Source organism: Epinephelus fuscoguttatus, linkage group LG9 (genome assembly GCF_011397635.1).
Source record: "Epinephelus fuscoguttatus linkage group LG9, E.fuscoguttatus.final_Chr_v1".
NCBI classification, from domain to species: Eukaryota; Metazoa; Chordata; class Actinopteri; order Perciformes; family Serranidae; genus Epinephelus; species Epinephelus fuscoguttatus.
The window spans coordinates 18,342,026-18,368,663 of NC_064760.1; the positions used below are offsets into that span (position 1 = coordinate 18,342,026).

General features: G+C 41.1%; 2 protein-coding genes across 10 annotated transcripts in view; both read right to left on the reverse strand.

Annotated features, from left to right (window-relative positions):
• map7d3 (MAP7 domain containing 3) overlaps window positions 1-14,945 on the reverse strand; it is a 32,789-nt gene extending 17,844 nt beyond the window's left edge. For 4 of the 9 annotated variants that reach the window (XM_049586625.1, XM_049586624.1, XM_049586622.1 and 1 more), the window contains exons 1-9: window positions 14,828-14,945; window positions 6,240-6,344; window positions 5,817-5,897; window positions 5,545-5,708; window positions 5,121-5,232; window positions 3,929-4,012; window positions 3,096-3,203; window positions 2,233-2,334; window positions 1,776-1,874 (exon numbers count right to left, since the gene is read on the reverse strand). In XM_049586625.1, coding sequence (XP_049442582.1) covers window positions 1,776-1,874; window positions 2,233-2,334; window positions 3,096-3,203; window positions 3,929-4,012; window positions 5,121-5,232; window positions 5,545-5,708; window positions 5,817-5,897; window positions 6,240-6,344; window positions 14,828-14,873 — 901 coding nt within the window. In that variant the 5' untranslated portion in view covers window positions 14,874-14,945. The remainder of the gene's footprint in view (window positions 1-1,775; window positions 1,875-2,232; window positions 2,335-3,095; window positions 3,204-3,928; window positions 4,013-5,120; window positions 5,233-5,544; window positions 5,709-5,816; window positions 5,898-6,239; window positions 6,345-14,827) is intronic. The other 5 variants (XM_049586627.1, XM_049586626.1, XM_049586623.1 and 2 more) reach the window with 4 other exon arrangements.
• Window positions 14,946-17,987: 3,042 nt separating this feature from the next.
• LOC125894928 (tumor necrosis factor receptor superfamily member EDAR-like) lies at window positions 17,988-21,876 on the reverse strand. The gene is made up of 8 exons (XM_049586631.1): window positions 21,712-21,876; window positions 21,498-21,613; window positions 21,320-21,370; window positions 21,138-21,248; window positions 20,900-21,047; window positions 20,661-20,805; window positions 18,612-18,651; window positions 17,988-18,458 (listed from the first exon to the last, which is right to left on the reverse strand). The coding sequence occupies exons 1-8, from the start codon at window positions 21,801-21,803 to the stop codon at window positions 18,190-18,192; spliced, it is 972 nt and encodes a 323-aa protein (XP_049442588.1). The 5' UTR covers window positions 21,804-21,876; the 3' UTR covers window positions 17,988-18,189.
• Between the last annotated feature and the right edge of the window lie 4,762 nt (window positions 21,877-26,638).

Here is a 26,638-nt window from a genome sequence, read left to right on the forward strand (position 1 = left end):
GTGCTAGTTGGACATTGGCAGACATTGCCCAGGCACAGGTAATGTCAGTTGACGCAATAATCAGCCTTTGTCTCCACTAGCTCTTTGATTCAAGTGTCATGTGTCTGGGCCTTAACAGAGAAAGAGTGAAATATGTTGTGCATGTTGCCTGCTAATAAAGAACGGCTGCCAATTCATATTTTCTCTTCTTAATTTTAATACTAAATAAACAATGTTAAGAATGGTCAAATAAATAAATAATGCGACACAATAAATAGGCGGCTTCAAATAGACCCTGTGATCAATGGATACTGCTTCCAGCAGTCGGTGTCTGGCTCAAAAAATCCATTCAGATCGGAGCACCCTTTGTGATAGGGCAAGTGACTGTGACCAGGCAACAGTTCTTTAGCTTCTGCTGTGCACAATTTTCTATGGTTAATAAAGAAGGTGCCAAATTGAATTAAAATAAGGAGGCTGCTACAGTGGTTAGTGCTGAACAAGTAACTTATTATGAGAGCACTATGTACGAGGGACACTAATTTCACAGCAGAAACAAAGAGCTCTTGCTTCCATGGAATGAAAGATTTAACAATCCCCATTTACACCATTGTTGCTACCTCAGCTACAGAGCAGAAATCATACCAGAGGAAGAGTTTAAGTGTTTACCGGCTGATTTAGCCACATGTCCCTCAATTCTAGCTCTTCAAAAGGAGAGCACAGAGTCACACACTTCCCTTTGGAGCCCCTGACTGAGAAGACATCTGTTGCAGACAGACTTGTTTGTTAGCTGTTGAGTGCTAGCCCCTGGAGCACGGCAGCAACACGGCTCGCTGCTCAGCACCCAGGTATTAAGAATCTGGGTTATTAGACTGAGATATGGTTTTGTTATGAAGAAATGGTGCATGTGTGAGCTTTGTTTTGGCAGAGGTACTGAGTCAGTATGACTGATGGTAGTTGTGTTGTATTATCTGTTTAGGCTGACCACACAGAACAAACATTTAAATACAAAAACAGGAACATTTCACATCAGATCATCTGCACAAATACTGACATGGCTATAGGACAAACAAAAGCATTGGTGGTTAATGACAAAACACAGACTGCAGTGAGCTGTTGTGGTCATTTGTGTACTCTGGGGGTGCTACGGTGGGATGGCACTGACACACACCACACTGAAGCACGAGCCCAACGATTTAAATCCAGCTATGACGTCATCTTGGAGGGAGAAAACAATAAACACTTTGTGACAACAAAACAATGCACTGTGTTAGCGCAGACGCAGCACACAACAAAGCCATTCCTGGGTTGTCACTTGGATAGAAAACAACACATAAAGGTTAAACAAGTCAAGCTGTCAGTCAGAAACATGGCACAGGACAGGATCTGGTAGGGTTAAGACGGCAGAAGGGTTATGGCACACATGGAACAAGCACAGTGTTCCCAGTAAATCAGAGACACAACAGTTTAGAGAGGCTTAGCAGCTGCCTGGGGGTAATTCGGCAGTCTGCGAGAAAGACTTAATAGAAGAGAACAGAGCCAGAAGGAGGGAGCACATATAACGAAGAACTGGCCATATTAAAGACCCATATAGCTGCTGACACTGAAATAAGCCAAGTGAGAGTGTTATCCCCCAAACCGACAGAATCGATAAGGCTTTAAAAACCGAGCAAATTCAGAATTAGCAAGCTGTTAACATCATAGCAACATGCTTGTTATTCAAAAAAGGGAGGCCTGAGTGATGCAGATAGGGGCATGAGAAAAAAAAAAAAAGATTGCCGATTGTTCATGCTTGCCACCTTGATCGTCCGTTGTCCCCTTATCAGGCTTGGCAGGGGTCTGTGCTCTGCCCACACTTACTCGAGTAAGGGAGGAACTTCTCTTCTTGATGGAACGGCCTACGGACATGAGAGTGGAGTTATAGCCAAGCAGCACTGGGAAGGCGTCAACAAGGAATCCCCAAAGACACACTGCAAGTCATGTGCACTTCATTTGGCCTTATGTGAGTCACCAGGCTCGGGCAGACAGCAGCTGATGTCCAAGTTTAATAGATAATGCGTAGTACACAGAGGAGAGTAGTAACTGCCCCATCTGATGATAATTTAGGACATAATCCAGATCCTCTGTTGTAGTATTAATAGCTGTGAGTGTTTAAACCATCAGCTTGCTGTGTGGCTGTCATAGCTCTGAACTGTGCACTATACACCATCTTTGTTATAAAAGTATAGTGTAGGATGGAGAGGGGATCTTTTGCACCTGTCTGTTCCACCTGAAGCTTTTTGCCGTCTTCCTTACTGGCCTGAGCAGCGTTGCCATTGTTAGGCAACCGGTTACAAGAGGAACTCCTCGGCTTAGCACCTGAGAGACAGTGATGAAACACCCAATGGTAAATTTACACAGCGCTCTCTTGTGAATGGCACAAAGTCTCTCTCAGACTTTCTTAGAATATATTCACAGGCCTAGGAAAAGGAAAAGAATACATATTAAACACACTGAGAGGTATAGAGAAATTGATCTGAATGATGAAATGGCACTGGCAACCCATAGAAACTGTGGAGAAATGCAAATCAATTGATTGTGTTGATTATTTTTTCAGAAGAAATCAAATATACTTGTGAATCAAAATATGCTTACGAATATTGTGACAGGCTAATGTGACCCCTTCTGATTCTGACAGTTTGATTCAGTGCTTCATAGGAGCTGCATAATGAATGGACTGAGAAGCCATGCTACGTTATCATTAGCTGGAACCAGAGGCAGAGAGCTAAAGCAATTGTTACCAGTCTGTCAGTGCTCCAGCGAACCTGTGTGTAAAACCCTGGATATGGAGAGCACAGGGGTCAGAGTTCACGTCAGGTTTAAGAGTTGGAAGAGAAGGTGGGTTTGTGCCAGATTATCTACAGTTTGTCAACTGGTAGATTTCAACACATGAATTATCACAGAATTACATTTACCTGGGTTATAACACTGTTTGAGACATATTATGTTGATTGAGACACAGCACAGGAATGCAAGGACGGGATGCCAGGAGGCAGGGAGGGAGGGAGGGAGGGACGGGGGAGAAGGAGCCAATTGGGGGGGTGGGGGGGGGGTGGAAGGAGGGAAGAGAGGAGACTTACTTTTGTCGGGAGATTTGATAAGGGTGGCAGAGGAGGAGGATAGGCGTTTGCTGATGCCAGCCTCGGACGGCTGTTTCAGGTTCATGGTGGATGTGGAGCGCTTGTCCACTAGGAGGGAGGAGGAGAGACAGACATGGGAGGCGGGGTTTACACTACAGGTTGGCTGACGAAAGAGGGCATTTGGGTGCACACGAGGGAGTACAAGGTTCTGCAAGATCCTAACACCCCTAGTATGCTAAATGTGGTGTGCTGCTTCACTGATATACCTAAAACCAAACTACATAAGATCTATATATGCTGACATATTATCCCATTAACCCATTGATCTAACGTGCTACTGACGCAGTGCACATTTAGTGATGCAAACATGATATACAGCATGAATTTGCTGGTAAATATCATGGTAAATAATGTACATTTTAAACAAACCATAACAGTTGTTGTGGTTTCAGAGCTGGGCATGGTGGTAAATAACAGATGTTTCTATTTGACCACTCTGAAGAGGAGGGCATCATCAGCTTTATATGACCCACGCCAGAGAATCCAGTTGTGATATTAGTGCCTTGGGCTTCCATGCAAAGTCGCCCATGTGACCTGGAAGTGCTCGACAGTGTGAGTGAGTGAAAAACCTAGAGCTACACTTCCAGCTATTCTCCCAGCACAAGGCGCATTCAGAACACAGGGCCCATACACATAACTGTTAGTGAAAAGCTGCCAGTTAGACTGCAGGTGGGGTTGATGGGAAGCATAGAGGGTAACCAAGCTATCTCAGGTGACAGTGCCAGTCCATGCAGTGTTGCTACATCGGTGAGCAAATTATCAACAAACAAAACCTTGTCGACTCCTTGGTGGCTTTTCTGGTGAGGCAGGGGAGATAACTATAGTTACTGGAGATGAGGCGCTGGCATCAGAGTCTCCTGAGGGAAAAGACAGCTCTCAGAGAAGAGCAATAAAATACAAGATATTGAGGGACATCTTTCATTTTGGGAGAGAAAGAAGAGGCGAAACTTGGCTGTTAGCCATCAGCCTTTGGTTTACACCTAGGGCCTAAAGCAATAAATACTCTGGCCTAAGTATTTACTATTGTGGCACCAAAGAGTCATCAGTTGGTAGCCTTACAAATTAAACACAATGTAATTTAAATGACACGTGTATTTGAAAGTTTCTTATGTTCTGCAGATATCTGCAGATCATTGTGGTTTATTACTTAAGTGTTAGTTGTTAAGAAGTCAAGTAATATCACATGCATGTGGTGTTGTGAGAGTGAGAGCGTGACAGATTACAGTTCATCAGACCTCAGTAAATAAATTGGATTTTATGAGTTTGCTTTCCTGCTAACAGAACAGGGTTTGCATTATTGCTGACAGCTAACAATACTGTTAGCAATACCTGATATTATTTTCAACTTAAACTAAATTTGGTTGTTGAAAGCTCTCCACTTTAACAGTCTGGAAGCAAACCTCAACATTGCTGGTAGGTTCAGACTGGAAATTGTTAAGTTGACAAGCTTAACAAGCAAAATTCTGTTATGCATTAATGCACGACTGATAACAAGGCTGAGTTATTAAAGCTGCCCCTAAAATGACAGAGATGCAGTTCAACAAAAATGTGTGTATATGGCAGCAGAAGTTAATCTCGTGCGAATCGCTTCAGTCTTTTGCAACTTGATTTTAGCATTTTTAACCACAAAAACAGAGAGGACTGCAACTACCTCTGAATAACCACATCTGACTGTCATGTGTATCAATACCAGCTTGAGAGCACATCTACCACAAAACAGCGAAGAGTGTCACTGGCATTATCATCAGTTGCTGGCAAAAAAATATAACTTTAAAATGCTTTCATGTACGTGGTGGCTTGATTTCACGCCAACTGTGGTGAAATATGATCACATTGTGAACTTGACCACATTCATGTCTTGTTTTAAAGAATTGTATCTCATCAGGCTCTTCGCTGCACCAGTGGATGATGAAAGTCAAATTGAACAGAGAAGCAGGAAGGAAAGGGTGAGAGAAGGGCCTCTACCTGTCCGTCCATCTGAGTCTGTGGACAGTCCTCCCCAGGACCATCTTTTCTGCCTCTGCTCCAGTCGCTGACTACGCTCCAGTGTTCGACGCATCACCGCCTCATAGTGCTCCTGCAGAATTACAGGAGCAGAGGAAAAGAAATATGCAAGTCATTTAAAACAAAGCAACATTCATCCCTAAACCAAAAGCAGAGAGGACAAGACTTGATGATGTCATAACCATTCTACAATGAATGAATAACTGTAGTGTTATCCCCTGAACACTGCCCTTATTCAAAATGATCTTACTTTCCTTTTAAAAAAAATGCATTAAGGAAACACTAAAACTTGAATTTTAATTATTTTAATTACAAGAGTGAAATCAACTGAGCATTAGCAAGCAATGCTCTGATGCTCTCAGGATTACACCCATGCTGCAGCTACCTTTTCCTCTTCCTGTTTCTGCTTCCTCTTCTCCTCCACAGCCAATCGTTTCTGCTCCTCCTTCTTTCGCTGCTCTTCAACCTTTTTCTGACGCTCCTCCATCTGACGCTCCACCTGCATCTTGGCCTTGCGCTCCCGCTCCATGATTTGAGAGTCTCGCAAAGCTGCCCGCACATACAGCATGTGCAAGCACGCAGGAGAAAAAAGTCACTCATTAGTGTGTTGTCTTAGGCTGAAATAATTTCACACAGAAACTAGGATCGCCCTCTCACCCTGTTGTCTCTCTGCCTCCTCTCGCCTCTCTTTTGCCACTCGCAGTCGGTCGTCTATTCTAAGCGCGGCACCGTCGATGACTGCATACATGTACATGTGTTTATGTGGTTAAAAGGTAAAACATATGCAGCAATACATATTCGGAGAACACAGGAGGAGGATTACAATGCAGCATAGTGGTACAAAAGCTTTGCATCAGGCAGGCAAGATATATGCATGCGAGTGTTAGTAATGAGCTTTGTCAACTGTTACAGTAATAAGATGATGACTCAGGTTTACCTGCAGTGAAGCTACACTGACAGGGTGGTGGGAGTGGATTATGTTGCATCTAATGGTTCAGATTATGGAAGACAATAGAACGGTGACAGGGCAGTATCTGTGGGAACCAATCTGTTTCTGTGTCAAGGTGTGGTGTCATTTACCTGGCCTACTCCCCTGAGGTTTAGCTGATGTGTTGGTTGTAGGTCCTGTAGGGCTGTTCCCTGACAGGCTGCGCCGCTCCTCGGCTTGTGCCTGTGCAGCTGCAGCTGAAAACACACAGACACCCACAGTTTACACACAGAGAATGATAGTCACATCATGTCAGAGCAAGCATATCAAATAATATCTAGGAAACCGTTTGCTTGGGGTACTCTGAACCAATCAAGTTCAAATCAGCCGTTTTTCTCTGTGCTTTGTTTTCCATAGGAATGCCAGTTCTAGAGAGATCCAACGGATTTGACGCTACAGAACAATCCAGCTATTCAGCCATCTGACATAACCCCCCGCTCATGGTCAACCCTGTAGCCAGCCATACACTGCTTTCTGTGGCAAGCTCTGAGGGCATGGGCTGCTGTGAGAAACATGTCAGAAATCAAACCCTCGTGAGCTTCCTGGTATACAGCTGATACGCCCAGAGGTGCACACTGCTTCAACACCATTCCAATTATTAAATAAAATCAATATAGGACAGATTTCAGGTCATCCTGTGCTTGCAGTAAGCGTTTTTTTTTCTGGACTATTTTCTTTGAGGATATGATTTATAGCACCACAGAGAGAAAATGTCAGACTGCATGATGCAATGCATTTTGTTGTCATACCATGAGTCAGGGGTCAGGGGTCGGCTGGGGTTGCACACATGCTTTTAAGGGAGCAAATACATCAACTATCCCACCAGGTATACCACAGGATCATTAGCACTTTCTTGAGCCAAAGAACTATGCTTAGGAGATACAGGAGCAGGAAGGAAGGAAACAGCAAGGACGTGATCAAGCTTTATGCGCCCTGCTATCAGCCCTTTCTCCTTCTGTGTCGGTGTGTATTCAGCATTACAGAACTGCTGACAAAGTGGCAGGACGATGGTCAGTCATGTGATATTCACATTACCAATGAACACTCCCAACTGTGCTCTGATTCTGAAAGTCTCTCACTGTCTCCATCACTGACATTTGCACATAGTTAATTAAACTTTCTAGCAAAATTACTGTTATTGTGATCACGTTACTGAATCAACTGGATGAATGGACATCAAATCATAGGTCATGTATGACACAACAAGGTGGAAAAGAACTCTACAGATTAGATTTGCCTGTCAAAATGAAACCTCTCACTGATTTGCCAGATGATGTGTCACAGAAAAGCAAATCCAGTGTTGATCAAATGAACTTATAGCACTAAAATGCTACTTCCCTAATCTTTCTGAGGGGAGACAAGATAAGAAATGCCTCATTGCCTGTGGCATGATATGCCAAGTCACCATCATGTGCAACCTCCAAGCAGTAGATGACTGCACTGTCAACGACTACTGTAGTTTTGTTCTTCTCTCCTAAATTCCTGCTCTTTATTCCCACAAAGTAGCCCCACAGTTTTTTCAAATTCTCTGTAATACTGCCACCTCTCCCACCCAAATCTGGAAAAGTCTTTACAGATAAGGCTAATGCAACCACAGATTTTCTGCTTCTTCACAATAAATACTTTCAACCAGCAAATCACTGGAAGGCTGCTTTATGAAACAGCTATAGAAAGTGAAGCCTTATAGACATTTGTTTTCAAAAGAAGCAGCCGCAGTGAGTTAAAATGGTTACAGGAAGGAGCTTACTGGACGTCATCAAAGTCAAACATCTTTCAGAGTTGTATGGAAAACATTTATGCTGTGCAGACCACAGGCACCAATTGCTGTTTGTCCTATTTGTATGGAAATTGACTCTACAGTCTGCTGCCTAACTCTCTGGAAAGCAGAGCAGATGACACAAACAAATTGAGAGATAACATTAGTTCACTAATATGAATATACCAATTTGTGCCCTTGAACCACAGGAAGATTTATTAGTGCAGCCAAGAAAATATAAGAAACAAAAGGGCATCTAGACAGACCATATGAGACTGATTACTAACTCTCACAGAGATTCTGACCAATCTGAAGTAGCTGTAACAAACCAGATATCAGGGTTACCAGGAGCTGGACAGAGCAAAGAGAGCTGACAGGGTAAGTAGTCATGCACTCATTATCTGTATTCTGCAGCAGCATCGATGCTCTCCATTCAAAGAAGCTTATAAGGGTCAAAGTCTGCAGCTAATGCCCAGTGGAAGTGTACTGGTCACATCACTCCAGTCTTCAACCCCGCTGGTGAGTCGGCTAAATGGTGCGTTGATTAAAAAATACATGTGATCTGACTGCACATTTAACAGCCTTGTCAATAAAAGAGTACAGTGACTCAGCAATTCTGTGCCATAAAATTGTATATGTATGTATGTATGAATCATACAATCCCACAAAGAATACACTGACCTCAAAGCAGATACTTCATTTAGCAGGTAAGCAGAGTATCACTGTATTTTAAGGTTAGGTAACATATGGACTTTTGGGACACTGATGGAACTGCTATTACCTCTCTGACAACACAAACATTCTTCTTTTCTCAAGAGAACAGACAGGAAAAACAGACGGGCACTGTGGGAGGAAGAAGCTGATCTATATTCAGGGAAAAGGCAATCTAGTTCTAGGGCATGACTGTATCACAAATCCAAAGTCAAAACATATTGATCTCTCCAGAAAAAAGATGCTAAGCAATTGAAATTTGATGGCTGAGCAATCGATTGTGCAGATCATGTAACTGAAATGTTAAATATAACACAGACTCTTTGTTCCACATCAAATCTCAGTCTTTTCCTGTTTCTCTCCACCTTAAAAGGCAAAAAAGATGCAATGAATTAATGCTAAGCACTCTGTTGCTAAGTGATACATGCAGCCGCTCATGATGGAGGAGCTCCTCAACCATGCTTAGGTCTGTATCAGGGTAGACATGGACTCTGAAATGAGATGACTCATAGCTAAATAACAACAGCAGACCAGCAAAGCTTTTAAGGTGTCTTTATCAGACTATATGTCAAATTATAAGCAACAAATACTTTACATTTTGGTGGAACATCATACAGTATGTCAACAATGATATATTGGGAACGACATCATATAGAGATGTTCTGATACCTTTTTTTCTTTCCTGATACCAATGCCAACATTGAAACTTGCGAATCGGCCAATACCAAGTACTGATCCCATACCATTGTATTTAAAAAGAAATGTTGACGGCTATTTACTTGTTGTTGATAGACTTGTTGACATATTGGCGTCATATTGTTAGGCACGGCAACAACTAGCATGGCTCAAAGCAAAGTTATTACCAACTCTGAAGTGGTTCCAAAAAGAGGAGCAGCTTCAATAGTGTAGAATAAACTGTGGCGTGCTGAATGTTTTATGAACAGCCCCGGACTTCTCAGACTCTTTTAACGAGTTACCGCTCATAGGGAACTCATTCAGTGGCTCCTCTGGCAGCAGCACAGCCTCTCTACCTCTCAGTGTCGTCAAGTGATTTTGACCTGAATCTTTGGTAATGTAAACTTTGGCTTGACAAAAACTACATATATGTGAACGTGCGATAGTTGTGGTATCATAACAGCCTGTCAAAGGGTTACGGTGTGATGATTAGAGGAGAAATGGCAAAGCATAAAGGTCCAGGTGAAAAAAACCCCGATTCAATCATTTAGGATTTTGCTAAAAAAAGAAAAATATCGCCTAACTATTGGGTTGACATGTAAAACTATATCACTTATTCTGTTGTAATGATATGCTCTTAAATCAATAATATTTTTTGTATTACTTTGTCATATCATCAAGAATATCGTTATCACAAAAACACCATGAAATATTGTGATATTATTTTATGGCCACATCGTCCAATCCCTAACAGCTGTTAATTTTTTATTTATTTTTTGGCCTGTGTTAGAATTTGCAAAACTTGTTTAACCCCTCCAAACTAAAGCCTTGCATACTGTGCAGTTGGGACTTTCAGTGTAAAATATTGCCATATTTCTGACATTTTGCTAACACCTAACGTTACACTATTTAGCGGAAATCAATTCTTCTTCACCGCTCTACAACAGTAGTTGCTGGTGACTGCACAGTGCAACTTACTGTGTAGGCTACAGAGCTGAGAGGGAGAACTGATTTAAAGAAATACTGCCATTTTAAAAGGATGTTAAATTACTTTGAAGTTTATTAACAAATCATATGGTATTTGATCGATGCATAGACTTGCTTACTCGCCAATACCCAATTTCAGCATTTCAATCTGAGGCATTTCCGATACTGGTATCGGCACAACTCGAACAATTAGTAAATTTAGGATGAAATCTACACAGCATTAACTTGCAAAAACTCCTGTAAACAATTTAGTTGAGAACACAGATATTCAGTTTCAATACTATGACCGTCTCTCACAAGATGACAAGCTTTAGACTTCATTCTGCATTCTCTGGTCTTAAGAGGGAAGTAAAAGCAGACAGAAAAGCAAAGCGGCTGAGTAGGTAACAACTGTTAAACTAAAATCATGCAGACTGTTTCTTTAGGAGCACGACTATTTATTGTAAAGTTGTATTATGTAACTTAATAAGCCTTTCTGTCACAACCACAGTGGATTTACCTACACACTGAACTAACTGTTTAAAATAAGTGCAAAATAAGCCCAAGTCAGAAACAGCATCTTGGAATAAAATGAATTCACTCTCTACTGAGACACACACACACGTCTGTGGTGATTAATGTGCTTCAATGAGACAGCCAAAGAGATGCTGTTTTCCCAACAAGCCTCAAGAGAGCCAGATGTGCTCATGGAAATGAGAAGAGCCAATCAGACGAGCTGTCTCTCATCACTCCATCACTATGGAGATTTGCACACATTAACATTCATCACCGCTGCTGCTGCATCGACCGACTCGGCCAAACACTTCAATAGGTCAGCGAGACAAAACCACTAGTAATTAACCTGGCTTATAATTAAACACCAGATTGATCGATGGCATTATCGAAGCTACATAATCAATTGTTTAGGTAAATATAGGCAGTACTGTGGGGCAACAGTTTAGAGAAGATCTAGTCTGCGGTGGACAGACTGAGCTACTTCCACTTTATCATCATGTGTTCATCAAAAATAGTCAGCATGTAGTTGAGTGATGTATTCTAGTCTGGGATTAATCCAGCTGGTTACATATAGATTGATTATATACAGATTAATACATCATCTTGAAGTTGTAGGTAGTCGATGCTGCTCAAAAAAACTGGAAAAATATTCTGAGTGCAGCATACATATTGATCTGATGTGGTCCAACCTCCAGGCTGATGACTTATTATGACAGCAGTAAAGACCACCCGGGGGGCTGGAGATGACCCGACGCTGCAGGCCAGAAAAAAACGCTAACAGGAAACAGGCCAGCCTGCCTTACATCATAACAATTCTAGCCAAATGCTAACGCTGATCAAATGCTGGTTCTCTAATTAACAAGCAGGATCTATAGGCATTACTGTTACCAAGACAATGTTGGTAAAGCAGGGAAGTAAAGAGTGGGTTAGTGCTCTGTTTTTTCCCTCCTTCAAACTGCAGCCTTTAATGAGCCCTGTTGCATGGTACAATTAAGAAGCTTGCTGCACAGGAAGTGTCTGTGTTGTATAATGCAGGCTGAGCAGCCATTTGCCACTGAGTACTCAAAGCATGTCGGGATTTTTACCCCCAACCAAACACTGTAACAGCTTAATTCACAACCTAAACCAGCAATTAGTTCCTCTTATTTGGTTACTTTTGTCCACAACAAGTTAAACCACCTTGTGTGGCACTCTCCTTCAACAAAAACATCAACCTTCTTGGCCACACAGAGCTTCCCATCGCTGGCTCAAGATTCCAGGTCCTCAGATAACACCGCTGATGCACGCTCACACACATGCACACACCCACGCATGCACATACAAACACACTAGATCTTCTATGGGATTACTCGAGACTTGGTCATGCAAAGGTAAGCCTTGGCTATTTGCAGTACTGGCAGGATAATGATGACACATCCCAGTTTCCTAGGGAGTTCTTCCAGGTGGACCATATTCTCTTGTGGTGACTGACATTAGAGGGATCTGATCATATCAGTATGCATTATCAATAGAGCTCTTGCTTGACTTTATTATCCTAAAACAGAGTACTTACAGTGCAGGTTAAGTTAGGTTTCTAAGCAATCTATGTTGAGTAAACATTTGGTCAAGTCTTTCTACAAATGGCAGACACTACAGACATATCCCAAACATTTAAATGCTACAAAAGATGTCAATTAATTACAAGTATTCTGGAATTACTAGTTACATACCAAAAAGGAGACTAATTAGAATTTATTTGACTATAACACCTATGATTATCTGGTTTACAGGCCTTAACAAACCGAAACAAGTTAGGACAAAAAGTGCCGAACATCCAACCATGTAAGGCAAATACTGTTTCCTGTTACGCCCCAATCCACGCAGCTCATCTTTTTGTTGTCTTTACCTCAAGTACGACATCAAACTATGACACCCTGTCTCATAGCTAATGTGCGTTCCAGTGTAACATAGTTGTTTACAATGTACCAGCATCAACATGCGATATCACCTTTCAATAAATGGACAATCTGGAACTGGCTCTGAATGAGATTCTATTCTCAGTACTCCAACATTTGCAGGGAAGGTGAGTATGTACATGTAGCTGTGCTGCATCACGCAAGTCTTTTCTAATGTGAAATGAAAGAAAAACAATCCAAAAAGAAACCAGAAATAATTATGAGTATAAACGTTGCAGCTGATGCCTTATGAACACAACTATTCAGACGAGAGACTGACCTTAGTTACAGCCTATACAAATTCACAGGTTTTGCTATTCAAATCTTTGGTGTGTGCACACGCATACTGTAACACATCCCACAGGCAATTGAAAAGGTCGCAATTAAACAGAGGTGGAGCATTTGTGCTAACAGAGTGGACAGATTCAAGAAACTACACGCTGAAATTGAGGCCGGTCCATTTCCTCCTTTGGTTAAATCCAACTAGTTCCTAAATACTTCTCATGCTTTTAATTCTGCAGCAGCAGTCGCTGAGCCAGGATCAGGTTAACCTTGCAGTGTGACTCGCAGTAGTGTGATCTCCCTTCATAATAGCAGGGTACATTTTATCCTTGCACACATTCTTGTGGAAATGACCATGGACAGGATGCTAGATTCCTAGCGTTATTTTTCATTATTGTCAGTCCTCTGCTCTGACTGAAGGCCGAGCACACTGACATCCTTTTAGTCCTGGATTCCTACATTTCACATCATGCTAAACGTTGTGGATATTTTCATAAAACCACAGAATGGGGTGGATGTAAATTCCAGATTGAGAATACTGAGTGGAAAAGTCCAGGGAAACAGGAAGAATATGGGCTAAATACGGTTGTTGCCAGGAGTAGAACATGCCTACACCCACACTGGGTATGCAGAAAACTCCCTCTTACCCTAAAACACTAAAAAAGCTGTCAGCCCAACTGAAGCTCAAGTCATAACAAACTGTGCATTCATGCCGGCAGATGCAGACACAGTAAACATCCATGTCTGCGTCTGCAAAGGGGCCAGCTGAGGCATGGATGCAAAGCATTGATAGAGACTGTGCTGCAGCAGTTGGCCTACATACTTATAAAAAATGTGCCTTTGGCTTCAGAGGACTGTCTGCTCCAACCAAAACTCCTTTATCGCCCCATCAAGACATTAACAAAAAGCAAGTATGCTGCAGCCTCTCTTATCAGAGCTCGGTGTCTGACACTGTAGCTTTATCTGAAATTCAGGTCAGACATTGTTATAGTTGCCCTCCCTGGAGAGTGGAGGGGGTTATGCCATATGTCAACAAATAAGCATTAACTGTCTAATGGATGCAGAAGAGAAAAGACCACTTTGACACATGATAAGAGGAGTTAAAGCAGGAAGCTGCAAAACTGCTGATGATCTGTGAAGCTGGCTGGGAGAAAACAAGTTGTTTCTACTGTAGACATCGACTCAGATCACTGTCAGCTCCAACACAAAAGACACGGACAGCAAAGCGCTTCCTGAACTCTTCCTGATAGATAGCAGATGATCACTTTTGACAATAATCCCCAAGTGATGAGCGATGCAGTCTAAGCTACTAAATGTCAGCTACAGTGCAGCTAGCTTCAATTACACCGCATTTAGAGTTTGTCTATCAAGTCTCAAACAAGCACACAGCAGCACTTTGGTATGAAACGTGATTAAAGTGCGGTAAAGTGAAGCTAAAGCAAAGCTAGGTAAGCTAGGCGCCAGATAAGTTAAGTCGTGATAAACCGGCTCCAATGCTACAAAATACGACGTTACAACTTTAGCTAACATCAGCTACAAGTACTTTACGTCGTTTAACTTGTATTATATTTGAATAACATGGCTACCAGCTACGGTGGGTACATTCAATCTAACTTTTAACGTTTAATGCGGGAAGAAGTTGCAGATTTTCCGCATCCATTGTGAGCAGATAAACCGGACAGCGAGCTAACGTTACTAGCGCAAAAAGCTCTGCGTGTTTCGGCTCGTTCAAATGAGCCGGTTAGCGGCGGCAGTTGGCAGCAAACGTTAGAAAGTTGTTACTACACTGTCACACACAGCTAGGTCGCGATATAACCACGACTGCCACGGTTTTTCTTACCCATTTGGGCTCGCAAGCCTTTGAGAGTCGAAGCACCCTCCGCCATTTCTATGAAGTTTTCCTTCTGTGTTTTTTTTTCTACAGCAGGGGCGCGTAACACAGCCGGCAGGACTCGGACACCGCGGGGACGTGGACATCAAAGATAGGGTGAGAGGGGAGGAGGTCTCACTCTGACCCGGAAACCAGCAACGGGAAAGCGAGGAGGAACATGGCCTTCAAAATGCTGCTGTGTGGATGCAAAGTTTCACCAGTGTTGGAGAGTAATGAACTACATGTACTAGATGTTGCAGTAGCTTGCTGGTAGTTCTACTACATTCATATTTGTGTAGTGTTTAAAGTAGTTAAATCCCTTTTTTGGCCATTTTTTATGTAGTTAACTACTCAAACTACAAAAAAGGGTCATAAAGGGAAAGGAATTATTTAAATTGTGTATTATTATTATTATTATTATTACATCACTGCTTCTCTACTCTCATTGAACCCAATTTGACCAAAATCATTCAGAAGTTTTGATTATTGTTATTTATTACCAAACATTCAGAGAAGCTGTTGCGTGCTATTTTAGAAGTGACATGTCTAACTGAGTCATCCTCCTCAGTGGAGGCTAATAGCTCCAGCTGGACTCTAGTGTCTGAAGTAAGGTGTCTGACTGATGGACACTGCACACAAAACCGGAGTTGACATTCCTTACACATTGCCATGAATAGTGTGGTACAGGGGTGTAAATATATAGACAGGCAGGCAGTGCAGTTGCACTCGGCAGTGAGATGGGGGGCCTACAGAGAGAACAGGCCCCCCAGCAATGTGTTGGGTGGAGAATGGGCCCTTATGAGTGATTGCCACCTTGAAAATATGCCTGTGTTCCAAGAGGAACTCCCATTAAATTAAAAACAGTACCATTTGCTATATACAGTATGTCCTTGAAAAAGCCAAACCCATCTCTGTCATGTTTATTTTTGTTCAATAGTCAATAGCATCTATAACAAAATTATATGCTTATTCCATAACTATAAATCAGCAATCAAAATTGTTAAATTAAATTAGTGTTTTCTGAATTTCTTTGGCATTTTTGTTATATACAGATATGCAGTGATGATTGCTGGGTAATATGTATGCTGATGTTATCCAATGTCAAGTCTCTGATCATGTGACAAGACGATAAGTGCATAATAGTGTTCACTGGGGCCCATTGTAACTACCTTACACCATTGGTGCGGTACTTATGTTTTTTTGTTTTAGGACCTGTGAACAAGTTGGCACTTTTTGCATAAACCCAGCTGAGTGCATTTCTAATTTCATATCACATGTACATTATCAAACTGATCTTTTTTTTTTCTTTTTTACAAAGTAGTTGAACTACTTTTTCTAAGTAGCTTCAGTTACCCAAACTATATTTCTACTGAGGGTAGCTTTGCTGTAGTTCAGCTTCTTGCAGCATAAAGTAACTTGCAAAGCTTTGCCGTCAAAGCAGCTGCTCCAACACTGGTTTTCAGATGTGGTCACCTGCAGATGTCTTACATTAAAAACTTATTTTTAAAGAAAAATATGTATATTATTTGTGAAAGAAATTCCACATTTAAACAGAATAAACAGTATTTAAATATGAAATCATTTTGCCACCTATTACTATCGAAAAGAAATTAACTTAATGTTTTTCTTTTCTATTTATCTAAAACCATCATAGTAGTGTTCATCCAAGATGTGAACTCTTCCACATCCAATTCCAAGAAAATTACATTAGATGAGATGTTGCAGCATTTTCCAAATCCTTTCTGTTTGCTTTTAATCACACATTAACAGTTTCTTTCCACAGGCCATCACTGTGGTAAACACTTAACATCAGTCATAAAAGAAACTAAAACACCCACTGGGGGAAAACTGGGTTGATCGTCACACTTTTTTCTTTCTTTTATTTTTTTTTTTACTTTCATTGGATCCTATTCAAAAGATTTGAACGGTCAAATGTGTCTTGTGCACTTGTGACAACCATCCTCATCATGAGGTTGGTTGTCACACACAACAGGGTTGGTTGTCCTTGTGTTAAGTTAATGAGGAAAAATGAAAAATGCAAACTATCTTAAAAATGTATTCAAAACACCTCTGACCCCAATTAAAAAAAAAAAAAAATAAGTACCAACATTTTTAACAGTGCCATCTAAGGAGAGAGATCTAATGAAAGTGACAACCAACCCCGTTCTCCCCAACTTACAATTATAAATCATATATCTTAAAATACACCGTAAATTTCTGTAATTTCTTTGCGCTACTTGCAGCCTATTTGTTCACAATTTACACTTACATAGACATTTAATACATTGATTTTGATCATAAACTATGCAAAATTTCAAGGTGTGCCATTATCTGTGACTAGCGGTGGTTCATCTTATCAATAGACGATCTCAGGGTGCTGATAAAATACCATAGCTACATTTGCTGTGAGACCCAAAAGCGCCCTCTAGCGTTAATATGGCGGATGTTTCATGCCTTAAACTGAAAGTTCATCCATTAGAAATATTAACAACAGCAGAAATGAAGTTTCAGACCCAAATAATAAAACAGTTGTGATAATTTCATTTGGCCACAGTGTTCAATTAAACCAATAAAGTGCTTCCATGATGTAAAGTTTGTTCATAAGACTTCTAAGATTCAGAGAATAGAAAGAAAACATTGTTGGTCTTTAACAAGACAGTAAACTTCACTGACAACTGGTTCATCATTTGCTTTAGAGAGAAATAGTCATGTTAATATAATTAAAAACCTTACCAGATTGAGTGTGTTGAGGAATCTGTAACGCTGGAGATCAAGGAAATTCTGATCAGTTGGCGACCTTCTCCCAGTGAGAGAATAACACATTTTCTCAGGGCTCTATGTTCTTCCTCTCGCCATGAACACTGTATCCTCTGTCCTGGTCTGTCTCACATGCTTTAGCCAGAGGGCCTCTCATCTATTTTACATGGTAAACAGGAAGTAACACCGCATGTAGGGTTCAGTTGCAGCAACCTGGATATTGTGTTATTTAACACTCAAAGCTCAAATAATGACCTCTTCTCACGATTTGGCTTCATTAATGATGTGACATCAATTAGAAATAAGTCATTTATTTACACAGAAGCAGATACCAACACAAATAAAGTACAACAATGGATAATTAGGTGTCTGAAAAGTGTCCAATCAGTTGTCAAAGGTGTTTAATTCCCAGTATTTCCACTCAAAATCAATTAATCCCAGTAAGAGGAAAGCCTTTGTGTCCCAACAGTAGGTGTAAAGCTTATTGGGTGATGCATCTGGTAACAGTGCCATCATCCAAAGTGACCCAGAAACACTGTATAACAGCTGAAGTCACTGTAACACATCCTGAGGGTCTAAGTGGTCACAACAGCTCTGTGTATCCTAGCAACAACTTCAGGATTAGGCAGGAGTGCAGCAGCCTGGGCCAGCTGGGGCAGCAGTGTGTAGGTGGAGGTGCGCAGGTACTGAAAGAGGTCCTGGAAGCCTTGAAGATGGGTGTTGACCTGAGGTGGGACACCCAAAGACCGCCCAAGTCTCCCCAATGTGTCCTTGCTGTCGGCAGAGTCGAGTATCAGGGACAAGTCCTGGACTGAGTCATAGTCGAGGGTGTCGATACTCTGACCTGGACAGAGTCAGGACAAAGTCATAAACATGGACTTTAGAGATGAGCACCAACACCTGAACTCATCCGTAGACTGATTAACACATGAGGAGGTCACAGGACAAACATTTACTATTTATATATATCTTCAAAAAAAAGGTAGCACATACATACCCTGAGCCACCTCCCAGATCGTCTGAAGTTTTTGCTCCATCTGATATAAACAAAGAAAAGAAGACAGGGTCATTCTTCCAGGATCAAATTAAATGTATATATATATATATATATATATATACATACATAAAAGTAATTCCTAGTTCGAGGTTGTGATGTGAAAATAATGTATGCTTGGTTTTCTGTCCTTGACATAGGCCTAAGTGTAGATTTCAGTAGGGGACCCAGGGGACACGTCCCCTTCAGTATTTACAATATGTGCATTTGTCCCCCAAAATAAAAAGTCTTAGGGCTGCTATTAAAATGTGCTTACTTAGGGCAACAGTTTATTTTGGGTGCGCCAGTACAATGGACAACCAGTAGATGCCCGCACACCAATGCAATGATGATACAGATGCAGCAAATCAAGGACAAATAAGTCAAAAACAGCTTCTTCCCCAGAGCCATAACCTTGTTGAACTAAGCCTTTGCTGCTGTAATCTGCTAATTTATTATATTATTATATATTATATTATTTATTTATTATTACACTGATTACTCTGGTTTATTCAACTGTGCAATTTTATGTGTGGAAAGACTGAATGCAGCATGTCTGGTTTTGTTCTGTTTGTTTTCTCTGTTTCTTATCTGGGTTTTTATGCGCACTTCAAGGCATTGCTTCTAATTTCATTGGACAACTTGTAATTTGATTCTGATTCTATTCTGATTCAACTGGTCTGGACAGCCACAAAAAGGTACACAGGGAAATCAATGCAAAAAATAAATAAATAAATAAATAAAATAAAATAAAAATTTAAGAACATCCGTGCACAGAAAGAGGGGTGCTCAAAGTGCACAAAATAAAAAGTGAATAAAGTAAAAACAGCAGCAAATGTTTCAGCCCTTGACAAATAATGACTTCTCCACACTGATGATAGTCAAGGCCTGAAATCTTTGCTGCTGTTCTTTATTTTTTATTTTTTGCACTTTGAGCACCCCTCTTTTTGTGCATGAATGTCCACAATAAAAACGTAAATGTAGCAGCAGACTTTTATTTTGGCAGGTTTAAAGAAATTGCTGCAGAAAAGGCTCAAATTGGTGCATAAAAATTCACCAGAGTGCAGGAAATTAGGTGTTTGATGCTCACATTATTTTGGAGGCAGAGCCCCAAACCCTCCGTTTCATTTGTGTCTCCCCCAAATGTTGAAACAAAGCTATAATTTAGTTTGGATATCTACTATAACTGAGGTCTGTTGTTACTTGTTATGGCATCTGTCACTATTTCTATTTTCTAGATTCAGAGAAAATTAGAGAATCTCAAAACATACAACTGAGAATAAATAGTTAACTGTTGTTAGTTAAAACTCGAGTGTGTACAGTGTTTTGATTATCTTAAAGTCAGCCTGTCATTATGTTGTGTTTGGTTTACATGTCTGACTCTTGAATACATCATATAAACCCTCTCACAGATTTGTGGTTATGATGTTCAAGATTTCAGGTCTGCTTACATACAGTAATAATATATAAATATCTGCAACTTTTTTGGCAATATAGGAATTGTCTTCATAAAAACGACTGACAGTGACGTCTGTAAATTATTTGGGACATTGCTTCTGTAAAGGAAGGTTCTCAAATGCTATTCTTCTATCCTTTGTTCACCACAAACTAAATTCCATTCATCCCACTTGTACTGAGGTTATGGCAGAAATCTGACTGGTGAAAGTCTCAAAACCTCAACAAACAAAACCAAAACTGTCTCCACAGTGAGATACCACAGTGGGTAATTTATTCTTTTCTTTTTTTGCGTGTGTGATTTTGGGTAAACACAGTTCTCGTTAGTTTGTGTGGTGACAAACTGACCACATGGATTTCAAACAATATGAATAAGCCAGCTATCTCATGGAGTGAGTTTTTTGAAACATCAAAATATTTTATTTAGCGCAACCTGAGGGTCCTGACCCCCACTAGGGGACACCAAAGCTTCATGGAGGGGTTGTGAGGCCTTTGCGATTTTAAGGGGTGTAAGAAAACTTAGAAAATACACAAAAGGCCTGCGGGCCACCACTTTACCTCCTCCATGGAACAGCAGAGTCTTTGCTTCTCCTCCTGTGTGACGTTCTCCTCTTTCTGCCTGGAGGGTTTAATGTTGGTGGTGACGTTAATCACAATAGAAGTAGGATGCACCTCACTGTCATGGCTCAGTGAGTTCAGGCCTCTGGGTAGAGATGGAATTAATGTAAATAATTACAGAGAGACTGGTCGGGGTTTAATTGAATGAGTAATCAAACAGTATTGTGTTTGCAAAGCACCTCTGGGGATCTTGAGCTGGAACAAGTGTCTGTGAAGGAGCCTCTGATTGTTCGGCTGCTCTCTCTACGGGGCTGGACGTGGGTGTGTACTGAAGGTCATCTGCAGGAAACAGTCCCTCAGGCCTGGGACAATACTCAGGAATGTGCTCTGAATATTGCAACAAGTGTTTGTGGGACAAATTTAGTCAGATGAACAAAAGACAGATGGGGAGAAATAGCTGAGATGTCAAACACTCACTGAATCTCTCAGCAGTCAGGAGGACGGCCCACAGCAGCAGAGCAATGAGGAAGATCGAGGAAGCTGTTGCTGAACCAATCAGGACCATTGGAAATGTTTCTTCTTTTACTCCTTCATTTAAACGCAAAATTAGCCGAGTCAAAAGGAAGAATTCATTTGTCAAAATCATCAGGGTTACTCACTCTTCTCTTTGGGTTCTTTGAAATCTCCCCATGACGCAGTGACAGCACTCTCTGTAAGAGAACAAGAGTTATAACTTTTCCCTGACAACCTCTCTAGAAACTCACCAATCAATAAAACTATCTATTCAAGCTTATTAATATTGTCATTCAGTCTGTACAGTTTATCTCTGGTTCTTACCTCCTTTAGAGCCACGAGCTGTCAAAAGCAAACACTCTTTATGGACTGTGTCATGACTGGAACACGGCACACATGGCAGCTCCACTTCCCCAGTCATGCTCCTGAGTTCATAATACCTGCACACACAACAACACTCACACACTTAACACAAAAACAAATGCTTGAACTCATCAGGTGACTGGTGTTTCGGCTGGTGCTGTAAAGTGTGGCTCACCCTGGGAGGCAGTGACCACACTGGGCATCACTGGTGGGCGAGCACGCTGTCCTCTCCAGGCGGTTCAGCAGATTGCACTGGGTGCATCGCATGCAGGGCGCCACACCTGTATCTGCACTGAACTTTCCCTCTTCACACAGAATACAGACGCCTTCACCACCATCTCCAAAACCGCAGTCCTGAGAGTGAAATACAATCAAGACTTTGAGCTGAGCAGCGAGACTGACAAAGGAAGGAGAGTAAAAGAGAAAAACATGGTGCTGCCACTGTTCTGTGGTGTGTGTGTTACCTCTGAGAGCTGCTCTCCTGGCCCACACACAGTGCAGGCAACACAAGAGCCATTAGTGTGTAAGAACTCTGTCTGATCACAGCTGGGCTCCGATTGCACCAGCACACACCAAACCTGATGAAACACAGGTAAAATAATCAGTGGGGGAGAGAGATATTCAGTGCTTTTACCAAGTAAAAGTAGTGTTGCTACACTGTTAAGGTAAAAGTCCTGCATTCAAAGTCCTACTTATGTAAAAATACAGAAACATCATCAGCAAAATGTAGTTAAAGTATCAAAGTAAAAGCACTTTTTATGCAGAAAAATGGCTTCTTTGGTTGTATTTTTATTATATATATAATATAAAATGGGGTCCTGAAAACCTTGTTTTCCTACAAGTCATTGCAGTAGTTTAATTGAAGGGTTATTGTTTTGTTAAGGTTGATTTAAATCAACTTGTTTGAAGAAAAAAGCTTGAAAGAAGAAAAAAATAAAGCACATTGCTGAACTAGAACAATGAAAAATTACGTTATAGAAAATACTTGAAGCAAGTTCATAAGTTTGCCATATGCATCGACACTAATTACCTTTTATTTGTGAGAAAATAAGACTTTTAGGAGTTACTTACTATGCAGATTTTGTGTACTGACCAGTACATGATATCATGTAAAATAAACTGGAAATACGAGTAAAATAAAAGTACCTCAATATTGTACTTAAAGGGCAAGTAGGTAGGTATTTTTCAACCTTGACCCCATTTTCCTATGTTTTTGTGTCTATGTGACTGATGGGAACAACAGCTTTTGTGAATGGTCCAGTATTGAGTGAGACCGCTGCAGCTGGCAGCTGTGAAACAGGCTGCAATGTAATCCTCTGGGCATGTTTACATTGTCAGTTTACGGCAGCATTTACAAGTCGACCAGATCAAATGTCTTGCGTGAGAAAGCTGCTCTTGATTGGCCAGAATTTCCATGTGGGAAAAAACAAAACGTTGAAGAAGAGTACACTTGCAAGATAAATGTGACACTTTCTAATGTCACAATGGAGGGACAACTACGCAGGTTGATTTTAGCGCTGGTCATCGTGGACTATATTGCTGTCATTGTTCATTTTAGTCAAACCATACAGTTTGAAAACGAGGCGCGGCTCCAACTAGAAAACAATGTTTTGATGCATTGGATGTGTTGAATGTGCATATTAAGGCAGTACAGGAGGAGGTGCACATTAATAATCCTCCAGGACTGTAACATACTCATGTTTAACCCAAACAATGTGTCATGTGACTGCAGTTGGTTCAGATCGAGGTTGGAACATGTTCTCATCACAAACTGGTTACAAACCGCACCAGAGTTTGTTTGTAACCAGACCGAGACCACCTCTTCAAGAAGGTCTTGGTCTGGTTGTTTTGGTGTGCACCCAAGTGCGATTGCTGTGTTCACACCTGAGTTACACTGAAACAGAGTGTCTGACAACATTATGGGAAGGATCCCTACAGAGATAGACCTTTTTGTTACAGGGGAGGATCTTTTTAGTTTAACAAGAAACAACCTAGAAATCTGCATTGTCAAAGCCACCAGACTCCATTTGAATAAACAATAATCACAGTCAACAGAAACAAAATAAAGTTCACAAAACCCCCTTGGCTCGTCTTTCCACTGTTGCAACAATCTCCAGCTCTGGTTTGGTTAGATGTGAAAATACTCTGGATCCATACACAATTGATTTAAAATGTACTGTTTATTTAAATGTAGTTTGGTGGGTTTACTGATGCTGATTTCAGGGCTGTTTCTGCTTGAACTAAAAGGATCTTACTCCATAACAAAAAAGGTCTCTGTAGGGAAGTTTTCCATTAGTGGTTAGACACTAGAATAACAATCAGAGCCTGTCAGTGGCAAAAACACATTTAGTGGAATGGAAATGAAATGATAGGATTAGAGAGTCAAGTCAAAGTTTTAGCAATCTGTAAAAGGAAACTGCTTTAAGGTCAGACCTACCATAAGCAGAGCAGCACAGAAACAAGCCTCCGTTGGCAAACAGTCCATGGTCCTTCTGCCAGGAGTATGTTACTCCTCTTCTTCTTCACTAGACTCAAACTGCAACCCTGAAAAAGCATGTATTTGCTTGTGAACACAACTTCAGAATTACACATATAAATAAAGACCAATTCAGATTCTGAGAGGCCAGATGGTAGCAGAGCAAAGCAATCAGAACATACTTATCTTACTGATCCATATAGCTCAATAAGCAGTGGATTTCTCATAGACTGACAACTAATTTCCAGCTTCCATCTGTGGTAGTTTGGTTTCCCTCTCGACAAGCTGCTCAGCTGAGGTAAAGCGGTGGGAACATTTTTTGGGAATGCCCCTCGTTCTACATCACTGATGACGCAGGAGAGGTTCCCAACCGGCTTACCAACCAATGAATATGAGATTTTCAGGTCTTCCACCTGGACGCCTCACGTCACACCTGGTCTTCTCATATTCCCTCTGGGGAACCCACTCGTTTTGGCTCGGGCCTCTCAGACAGAGTAGAGGAGGAGGGGAGGGAATTAAAATGTATGAATGAGACCCTTGTTAATGAACATGTTTCCAACAAGGAGACTTTGTGTGAGCGTGTTTGCAGGCTGGAAATAAAATCTTTAATACTACAACCAGTATTGCTTTGCACTCTGAGAGAACTGAGGAGGGGCATGCTGAAGGTGAGACTCTCAGACAGACAAAATTGTTAAGTTGCAATATATTATTTGACCACATTGTGGTAGGATGGAGCCAAAAACCTCATAAAAACATGTCGCTGCTGTGTAAACCATTACATCAACCAGACAGGATATTATGGGAGTAAAAAAAAAAAGGAGGAGTTATTGACATACATTGGCTGTTTCAGTTGTTCAGGCATAAAGCAGGGCTGTACTATGGACTTCCTTTACTTTCAGGTCTGTACAGCTGAGAACAAGGCAGACATGGACATCATGTGTCACACAGAAAAGCCAATTAGATTTGTTTGAGCAGTTATTACCTGAGGATGTAAAGCACAAGATCAAGAATATTACTGTTTGCAGACTTGACATATGGAACACACACAGACCTGTCGTCTCAGTCATAATCATGGACGCAGACAGTGGAAACAGGGGGGTCAGTGAGGCCGCTGAATTGAAGGTTGCTATGGTTGAAAACTTTGCTGCATTTCTCCCAAAATCCTACCACACATTTTTCTTTCTGTCTATATATTAGCGGTGCAAATTATAGAAAACTTACAGCATATTTTCTAAAACATCTCCCTGCATTTGGACATGATTAAGTCATTTTTTTGTCTACACTGCCACATTTTTAGCTTCATCACAGCATTCAAGGAAGAGCAGTTTTTTGTACTTCTGTGTTGACTTCATAATTCAGCCTTTGAGGTTGCCGCTTGGTAAATAGGCCTGTTGTGTGTGAAGTTTAGTGTTGGATCAGAGAGGTTAATCTGAGCATGTGGATTTCAACATGTGTGTGTTCATTCATGTAGGTGTAGTGGTGTGTGGTGCTGGACCGAAAAAGTGCTCTGTAACGTTACTCAATATATATTTCATATCTAGCATTTGTAGAAGCAATTGCCACCTATGCAGATGATGTTTTATTACATTCATTTTCTGTAACTGCTTATCTTGTAGGGGGTCGCGGGCGGCTGGAGCCTATCCCAGCTGACATTGGGTGAGAGGGTACACCCTGTACGTGTCACCAGGTCACCTGGACAGATGACACATAGAAACTGACAATCATTCACGCTCACATTCACACCTATGGCTCATTTAGAGTCACCTATTAGACTAACCTGCATGTCTTTGGACTGCGGAAGGAAGCCAGAGTACCTGGAGAAAACCTGACATGGGAGAGAACACGCAAACTCTGCACAGGAGGAACCTTCCACCTCAGGTTCGAACCGGGAACCCTCTGCAGCCGCCTGTTTTACTTTTGACATGTCAAACCAAACTTACTAAACTGCTTTCTTATTACTGCCTGGATTATGATCAGAGACAACGTTTTCTTTTTCTTTTATATGACTGATACACTACATTCTTGTACGGTGTAGGGCTTTGGAAAAAGATGGTTGGGGAGGACGGCAGGGGTACAAAGTGCAGGACCTTGACACCAGAACTTTGGGTCCATGCCCAGACTCCTGTCTTTGGTTAAGTCACGGAAAGATAATCTCACATTGGTCATATGACCTTTTGTTAATACGTTTAGTATTAACACTGTTGGGAGGAACTTACCAGGTACATTAATTAGCAACATTTCCTCATTATGTTAATAGAAAACGCAGTTTCCTCTTCATTATGTTTCCTCAAAACGTATTTGCTAGAACAATTTAGCTGCGACAGGGCTGGCCATCTTCTGCTTTTAGCTGCCATGATCATTAATGTCAATTAAATTAATTCTCAGAAGCATTATTGTAGAAGGAATCATAAAAGGAAGCTTATACAACAACTCTAAATATAAAGCTTGTTATGTACAAGCTATTTTTATACATTACAGGAATGGTACATCTGTGTCATCAAAATCTACACAAACATGGGGCATGTGTCATGTTTCTCAACATCCTGCAGTATCTCTTCAAACTTTAAGCCTGGTTTAGATAATTATTACCATCAAAACTCTCACTGAAAGTCTGACACTGAAACCA